Raw genomic sequence first — 9,292 nt, 5'->3', positions numbered from 1 at the left:
TTTTTTATAATTTTTTTTGAATAAACACTACTACATCCCTTAAGCTCGCTATGGAGAGAATTCCACAACTTTACACCAATAACTGAAGGACACATCTGTTTAAGTGTGGTACGTGCAAACTGATGTTTAAAATTGTATTTTCTCCACACAAGAGTTCTCATATACTACAAGGAAAATGATTTAAAAAAAAAAAAAAAACACACACACACACACACCTCACTGTCATGACTACATCACAGAGAGAGACACCTCTGAGGGGCAGATGTTTATATCAGGGTGTTTGGCATCACCAGCCGGTCCTATTTCGAAGTATGGGTAGAGTTTCTCAGTGAAGGTGTGTTGATGAGTGTAGATGTGAGTCATGTCTTCAGGGTCGTAGAAGGACAGCTTCCCCCCGTTATAGTCCAGCTGTACTCTGACCCTCTGGAGGCTCCTCTTCACTGTGAGGAACACCAGACCATTATGGTACTTACCACTCCTATAACGTAGAGCCCAGATACCATGTTGTGGTGTTGACTTTAGCCCCTCTCTCTTCCTGTCAAATGACTCTTTAGCTACACCTATAACCCATAAAGGATGGTCTCCCACCTCCACCTCCCAGCTGTGTTCTCCTGAGCTGAAGCTCTCAGAACCCAGAACAATGTTATACTCCATGCTCCTCTCTGGGTTGTCAGGGAGCTGCTGCCGTGTGTCTGTGCGTCTCACACTGGTCAGATCATCAGATATAGAGAGGCAGGGTCCTGCAGTGTTTGGGTCCAGAGTGACAGGAGTGAACTTGACTCTCTCCTTCATCTTCTCCCAGACTCTGAAGGTCAGGTTGCCCAGGTGTTTGGCCTCGTCTATCAGCGCTCCTGAGACCAGCTGTGGACCAGGCAGGTTGCACTGAGCTCTGGAAGAACATTCAAGAGTCAGTCCTGCTGTCTGTGGGCTTAGCTTCAGAGCCGCAGAGAAGAGAGAGAGAGAGAGAGAGAGAGAGAGAGAGAGAGAGAGAGAGAGAGAGAGAGAGAGAGAGACGGACGGACGGACACAGACGCTCGTGGGTTTCGTGCAAGAACCGAGTCCGACTTCAGAGCAGAAGCGCACGGACTTACATTGGAACAGCTGTAAATGCCTACTATTATATATAGGGCTGTCAGTTTATCGCGTTAATTAGATTAATTAATTAAACAGCAAATTATCGCATTATGAAAATTAACTCAAAATTAATAAAAAAAAAAAAAAAAAAAAATTTAATAATGTAGGCTACAGAGCTAAAGCAAAGTTACTCCCAGAACGTAGAATTACTAGGCTTGAGTAAATTGTAATGAACCAAATGAGAATATCAATACAAAATGTTTATCTTTGACTGTGAATAACACCATGCTCAAATTGACCAGACCTGAAAAACCTAAGCAAATTAATAGATGGAAGATGATTAAACAGAAGGTTTTGTAGATACAGTACTGAATTCTGCCATCCGGACACATGCCATTTGAAATATGATTATAGAATATATCAGGCATGAAATGGGTATGCGATTAAAATGCAATTAATTCGATTATTTAATTACAACTCCTGTAATTAATTAGATAAAAAAATTTAATCGCCTGACAGCACTAATTATTTATATACATATAGAACTGCTCCACGTGGATTTTAATATATCATGCTTTAAGTACTGTAGTTTTAATGTAGTTGGTGTTTTTTTATATAGTGGTCTTTTTACTGTAGTTTTAACTATTTTTTATAGTGGTGAGTGTCTATGTATTGTGACTGTATGTTTGTCTTTCAACCACTGCACAAATGAAGTTCCGAAAGGAAAATAAAGTAATTTAAAGTTGAAGTTGAAGTTGAAGTCAATCCCTGTTTGAAGATAAAAAAAAAATAAAATAAGATGTCCAGTTCCAGTGTCCATTTTGCATGTATAACCCGTTATTATCTCATTAATTAGAATGTTAGAATGCATTTTAGAATGATGAAATCAGTGTGATGTACTCCTGAAAAAGTATAGTAATATGGTTTATTTGTATTGGGAAAGATACGGACACATTAGCTGGTTGAACAACATCTATATGTGTGGTAATAATACATATATTGTGGGGCGCCCTCGTGGCGCATACCATAGTGCCTCGCGCACCTACGCGGCCGACCCGGGTTCGATCCCAGCTCCCGTCGTTATTTGTCGCATGTCCTCCCCACATATCCTCCCGTTCGCCCTCTCCTCTGTCGGTCCTGCGTGACCAATAAAGCTTTAAAAATGCTAAAAAAATTATACAAAAAATAATACAGATATTGAGTGTATTTCTGTGAAAATGCGCGTGGCTCACGCCTCTGAATAAACCGGAGCGGAAAAAGAACTTTGCTTCCCGCCCGCGAGTCACGCACCCACCCACGGCCGTGGTGAACAGCGACGCCCGTAACCCTTTCACTGCCACACGACAGAAGGTTAATCTTTTACTATCACACAACCGACGGTCGCCGGGTTAACCTTCTGTCGTGTGGCAGTGAAAGGGTTAACATGGGAGCAGTCAGGGAAAGAGAGTCAGAGAGAAAGGAGAGAGAGAGAGAAAGGAGAGAAAGATAGAAATAAAGAGAGAAATTGAGAAAAAGAGAGATAGAAAGAGATAGAGATGAGAGAGAGAAAGAGAGCGACAAAAAGAGAGGTAAATCACTTACCTTTTCAGTGTGGTCTTGTAGTTCTATGGAGGTAAAGACAGATCAAGTTAAACACTACACTGTAAAAACTGAGCGTCATCTGGTCACTTTTAAACTATCAGCTAATTGTATTCAACTAAAACTGTGTAAATGCAATTCATAAATGGTTAAAATGCATTGAATTCAGCTCAATTCTATTTCAAACGACACATAGTCTTATTAATACTTATAATACTTATACTAATAAATATGAATTAACCCCAATCCCAGTTTTTACAGTGTACTAAACATCCTCAGCATCATTCCCTATATGAACAGAAGAGAGACCAGTCCTGACCTGCAGGAAGGAGACGTGTTCAGCGTTCTGCTCCTGCTCTATGGCTCTGATTTTGTCTGAAAGTGTTGACATCTCTCTGTCCAGCCCCTCAATCTTCTCCTTCATCGGCTGACCCTTCTGCTCCTCTTCCTCCTTCAGTGCAGCTACCCTGGCCTCCTTTTCCTCGTGGAGAAACTGGAGAAGCTTCTTAAACTCCTCCTCAATCTGCTCCTCTGTGTGCAGGGCCTGGACCTGGAGGTTATAAGATGAGATAAGATATTCCTTTATTGATCCCCTTGCGGAAATTCAGGCAGCATAGCAGCATGGGGGATGGGGGGGGGGGGGGGGGGGGCAAGGGCATAATTTTGTTTTCAATGGTGGCGGTGACACATTTGTGGGGCGTGGTCAGTGGCTGTAAGGTCGCGGGGTGAGCTCAGAGATGGAACAAGCAGCCGTTTTCCGTGTGGTCCAAGTGCCGCGTCGCGGCTCCGTTTATTATCGTGTAACAGGCACGTGCACACATAGAGGCCAAGGGGTGCTTGAGCACCTGCCTTTTTGAGCCTCATCAAAAAAGTGCCCTTTTTGAAAAGATTTTTTTTTTTTACCGTTACGCATAGACTGCCCTTCCAACTGAAAAATGTCAGGATAGAATCAAAATATTAGGTAAAGAGAGAGAGATGCCCCATATTCCATTGCAGTTTGCACGGCCTCCTCAGCGTGCCTTTCCGCGGACCTATATATTTTATGCATAGCGTGGGTGGTGATGATGATGATGATAGAAACCGCTGTGGCGCATACAGTTGAATGCTGGTATTACACTCACTGAGGGACACGAAGAAGTCAAGTCCGATGGGATTTGGGAATCTCAAATACAAATCGGGATTGGAATAAAAAATGCATTTATATTAAACAATACAGAATATACAGCACTTCTTGGGGTCTGTAGGGTAAGCACTTATTCCCTCCCCCCTGAACATTTATGGAGATGTATGGGCCTTTTAAGTCAGTGATAAAAGTGTCTTTCAAGGATAAGTGAGCTCCTGCACTGATTATTATAGTTCAATATTCAATATTTGATCACCAAAACCCCCCAAAAGACATAAAAAGGGGGCCCCCGCCCGAAAAGGGCCCTTAAAAATCGAGCTTGCACGCTACGCGCGCTCCGTTAATATATACACACCAGTGTAGTGCCCTTTTCAGCCTTTGAGCACCTGCCCCTCTAAAGTCCTGTGCACGTCCCTGTCGTGTAACATTGTTTTGGACGGTAAAAAAGTGCAGGGGACAATAACTGCCTTCTGAAAACATGCAGGGGACATGTGTCTCCCATAATTATGCCCCGGGGGGGGGGGGGGGGGGGGGGGGGTACAGGCAGGGCCGGATTTAGGATTGTAGGAGATCCGGGGCTTTGCCCAGATAGGTGCCAGTTTTTTTTCTTTTTTTTTTTTTTTGCAGGCAAGGGGTGGCAGATTTTTTTTTGAATTTAATGAACCTGTACGTGCAATTTCCTGCAATATAGAGCCTTCAATCTTGACCAATAAAGCTGCTCTTTTCACTATAAAACTCAGTTAACCATAACGTAGTTATGGTTAGATTTATATTTTTCATATGATCAAAAAGTGGTGGAGCAAGAGCATACCTTTGCTCCCCCAAGTTCAATAGTGGGAGAGCAGAGATGCTCCGAATGCTCTTATGGCCAGGCGTCTATGATTCACTGATACAAAGTAAAATAGTGCAGTGCAATAAAATAGTTAGTAAAATAGAATAAAATAATGCAATAGTGCATTGCAATAAAATAGTTATCATCGTATTTTTTCGGGAGGCCGGTAAGGAGTGCATTACAGTAGTCGAGTTGGCTTGAGATAAAGGCATGGATCTGGTTTTCAGCGTCCTTTTGATTTATAAATGGCCGTACTTTAGCTATGTTTCTAAGATGGAAGAATTAAGTTTTTGTCAACTTGTTGATTGTGATTTAAAGCTTAGGTCTGAGTCTACCATAACACCAAGACTTAACTCACTCAAATACAGTTAGCAGCTGGATAGACCACAGATGGAAATTAGCTTCTGCTAAATCTGCTAAATCTGGTGCAAACATATTTTCATATGTAACAATGATGAATTGTAAAAAAAAAAAAAAAAAAAAAAAAAAAAAATTATATATATATATATATATATATATATTTTTTTTTTAAATAGATTCAGGGCTTTTCAGAAAACATTCAGGGCTTGAGCCCAAGTAGCCACCCCCTAGCCCCGCCCCTGGGTACAGGTAGTAAAAACAACACAAGCAGTGTAAACAAATAAGTTTAAGGAAATAAGTCAATATAATTTACTATCTAACTAACTATACAGTATTCACAGTGTCATATAAGGTGCAGTATGCATGAGGTAGTGTTATAATTTACTATCTAACTAACTGAAATATACAGTAGGGGGGTTAAAAATCATGTCTCTCCCACAATGGACTACACATGTACAATATGTCACTTATTTTTACTGTGTGCAGGTTGAGTGCAGCTGCAACCTTACAGTAAATCATTTATCATTAATACAGCATATTTGTACCTTTACGTGTTCTGCTGTGTGGACGCATGTTTGTTTGATTTCTTTAAAGGCCTGTAGCTTGTCACGTAAGGTCTTCAGTGGAGCCTGGAGCTGCTTCTGCAATGGAATTCATTCATTCATTCATTCATTCATTCATTCATTCATTCATTCATTCATTCATTCATTCATTCATTCATGGTGTATGTCACTTGAAAGATGCAAGTCTGAGGACTCTGTGCTGCAGCACCGGTTTCAACACACGGATTGGAGTACGTTTGCCACCCAGGCCACCCTGGACTCCCACACTGACATTGACTCCCACACTGACATTGACTCCCACACTGACTCCCACACTGACATTGACTCCCACACTGACATTGACTCCCACGCTGACATTGACTCCCACGCTGACATTGACTCCCACACTGACATTGACTCCCACACTGACATTGACTCCCACACTGACATTGACTCCCACACTGACATTGACTCCCACACTGACATTGACTCCCACACTGACATTGACTCCCACACTGACATTGACTCCCACACTGACATTGACTCCCACACCTCCTACGTTGTGGACAAAAATAAATCAACTCCAACATCAGTGTCTGAATCGAATCCCATTTAATTGGTCTGATTGTCTAATGTTTCTGTATTCATTAACAATGTGACAACAATGTTTACTCTGTGTATTTATTGAGTATAATTAAAGATTGAATAAATTAATATAATAATGATTTTGCCATACCTTGTGATCCTCCGAAGCTTCCTCTATGGGGCAGCAGTTGTGGCCCTTGTGTTTTCTGGAGGACTGACACACCAGACAGATGGGCTGGTGGTCATCCAGACAGAAGAGCTTGAGTTTCTCACTGTGCAGACTGCAGAGCACCTCCGGACCTGCTGGAGCTCCCTGGCTTCTCTCCCTGAAGGCCTCACACAGGTTCTTCAAAGCCATGATGAATTGAAAATGGGGGACCCTGGTGGAAACAAGACGAAAGTCTTTCTCTGGTCTGCATCCCCTTAACAATTGTGTGTATTGAGCTGTACTGTATTGTACCCATTCTGCAATCTGTTAATAAAGTTTTCAATCAATCAATCAATCAAGTTACGAGGAGGATCTAAAATTGAAGAGACTTTCCTACAAAGTGGACAGTTCTTGTCTTCTCTGTCTCTCCAGTATTGTTGCAGACAGGCTTTACAGAAGCTGTGGCTACACAACAAGACGACAGGATCTGTGTAGATGTCACAGCACACGGAACAAGACAGATCCTCTTCACAATGAGACGAAGCCATTTAGTCACTCAGTAACACTCCCTCCTCTGGAATGCTCCCTGAAGTTTACTTTCAACTTTTGTTATAAACTTACTTAGATTCAGTCAGCAGCTGGTTGAAGTCACTGTTTGATCACTAGTCGTTCCTGTGTTTGTCTAAAGCTGGTCTTACTCCTTCAGTACGAGCTGTGGGTTTTATCTGGAGCAGGCGGGTGTCGGTCGATGAGGAGTGTAGAAACACTGATGTTTATCACCTGTATATCAAAGGTTATAATCCTAGTTATGTCATTACTGGCAAAGCGTCTTGCTTCGCCTATTGGACTATGCTCGCGCCTGTGGGCGTTCGTTGAAAGAACTTTTCATGCACCTACCATTCACCTAGCCACGCCCTCCTCTCTATTATATAACCAGGTGTAGTGGCCACGCCCACCTCTCTGAGCAGGGCAGGAGAAGACCCTCTGAGCAGGGCAGGAGAAGCCCCTCTGAGCAGGGCAGGAGAAGACCCTCTGAGCAGGGCAGAAGAAGCCCCTCTGAGCAGGGCAGAAGAAGACCCTCTGAGCAGGGCAGAAGAAGACCCTCTGAGCAGGGCAGGAGAAGACCCTCTGAGCAGGGCAGGATAAGACCCTCTGAGCAGGGCAGGAGAAGACCCTCTGAGCAGGAGAAGACCCTCTGAGCAGAAGAAGACCCTCTGAGCAGGAGAAGACCCTCTGAGCAGGAGAAGACCCTCTGAGCAGGAGAAGACCCTCTGAGCAGAAGAAGACCCTCTGAGCAGAAGAAGACCCTCTGAGCAGAAGAAGACCCTCTGAGCAGGAGAAGACCCTCTGAGCAGGAGAAGACCCTCTGAGCAGGAGAAGACCCTCTGAGCAGGAGAAGACCCTCTGAGCAGGGCAGAAGAAGACCCTCTGAGCAGGGCAGGAGAAGACCCTCTGAGCAGCAGAAGAAGCCCCTCTGAGCAGGGCAGGAGAAGCCCCTCTGAGCAGGGCAGGAGAAGACCCTCTGAGCAGGGCAGGAGAAGACCCTCTGAGCAGGGCAGGAGAAGCCCCTCTGAGCAGGGCAGGAGAAGACCCTCTGAGCAGGGCAGGAGAAGACCCTCTGAGCAGGGCAGGAGAAGACCCTCTGAGCAGGGCAGGAGAAGACCCTCTGAGCAGGACAGGAGAAGCCCCTCTGAGCAGGGCAGGAGAAGACCCTCTGAGCAGGGCAGGAGAAGACCCTCTGAGCAGGGCAGGAGAAGACCCTCTGAGCAGGAGAAGACCCTCTGAGCAGGGCAGGAGAAGCCCCTCTGAGCAGGGCAGGAGAAGACCCTCTGAGCAGGGCAGGAGAAGCCCCTCTGAGCAGGGCAGGAGAAGACCCTCTGAGCAGGGCAGGAGAAGACCCTCTGAGCAGGGCAGGAGAAGCCCCTCTGAGCAGGGCAGAAGAAGACCCTCTGAGCAGGGCAGGAGAAGCCCCTCTGAGCAGGGCAGGAGAAGACCCTCTGAGCAGGGCAGGAGAAGACCCTCTGAGCAGGGCAGGAGAAGACCCTCTGAGCAGGGCAGGAGAAGACCCTCTGAGCAGGAGAAGACCCTCTGAGCAGGGCAGGAGAAGCCCCTCTGAGCAGGGCAGGAGAAGACCCTCTGAGCAGGGCAGAAGAAGACCCTCTGAGCAGGGCAGAAGAAGACCCTCTGAGCAGGGCAGAAGAAGACCCTCTGAGCAGGGCAGGAGAAGCCCCTCTGAGCAGGAGAAGACCCTCTGAGCAGGGCAGGAGAAGCCCCTCTGAGCAGGAGAAGACCCTCTGAGCAGGGCAGAAGAAGACCCTCTGAGCAGGGCAGGATAAGACCCTCTGAGCAGGGCAGGAGAAGACCCTCTGAGCAGGAGAAGACCCTCTGAGCAGAAGAAGACCCTCTGAGCAGGAGAAGACCCTCTGAGCAGGAGAAGACCCTCTGAGCAGGAGAAGACCCTCTGAGCAGAAGAAGACCCTCTGAGCAGAAGAAGACCCTCTGAGCAGAAGAAGACCCTCTGAGCAGGAGAAGACCCTCTGAGCAGGAGAAGACCCTCTGAGCAGGAGAAGACCCTCTGAGCAGGAGAAGACCCTCTGAGCAGGGCAGAAGAAGACCCTCTGAGCAGGGCAGGAGAAGACCCTCTGAGCAGCAGAAGAAGCCCCTCTGAGCAGGGCAGGAGAAGCCCCTCTGAGCAGGGCAGGAGAAGACCCTCTGAGCAGGGCAGGAGAAGACCCTCTGAGCAGGGCAGGAGAAGCCCCTCTGAGCAGGGCAGGAGAAGACCCTCTGAGCAGGGCAGGAGAAGACCCTCTGAGCAGGGCAGGAGAAGACCCTCTGAGCAGGGCAGGAGAAGACCCTCTGAGCAGGACAGGAGAAGCCCCTCTGAGCAGGGCAGGAGAAGACCCTCTGAGCAGGGCAGGAGAAGACCCTCTGAGCAGGGCAGGAGAAGACCCTCTGAGCAGGAGAAGACCCTCTGAGCAGGGCAGGAGAAGCCCCTCTGAGCAGGGCAGGAGAAGACCCTCTGAGCAGGGCAGGAGAAGCCCCTCTGAGCA

General features: G+C 46.4%; 1 protein-coding gene across 1 annotated transcript; it reads right to left on the bottom strand.

Annotated features, from left to right (window-relative positions):
• Positions 1-220: 220 nt before the first annotated feature.
• LOC311245898 (E3 ubiquitin-protein ligase TRIM35-like) lies at positions 221-6,790 on the bottom strand (the record flags this gene model as incomplete). Its single annotated transcript, XM_084335923.1, has 6 exons — positions 221-889; positions 2,656-2,678; positions 2,972-3,202; positions 5,513-5,608; positions 6,246-6,445; positions 6,640-6,790. The coding sequence occupies 6 exons, from the start codon at positions 6,788-6,790 to the stop codon at positions 229-231; spliced, it is 1,362 nt and encodes a 453-aa protein (XP_084192049.1). The 3' UTR covers positions 221-228.
• Between the last annotated feature and the right edge of the window lie 2,502 nt (positions 6,791-9,292).

The sequence above is a fragment of the Notolepis coatsorum genome, assembly GCF_963971535.1.
Source record: "Notolepis coatsorum genome assembly, chromosome: 19".
NCBI lineage: Eukaryota > Metazoa > Chordata > Actinopteri > Aulopiformes > Paralepididae > Notolepis > Notolepis coatsorum.
The sequence above is the reverse complement of the archived record's forward strand: the minus strand, read 5'-3'. Positions and strand labels throughout refer to the sequence as shown.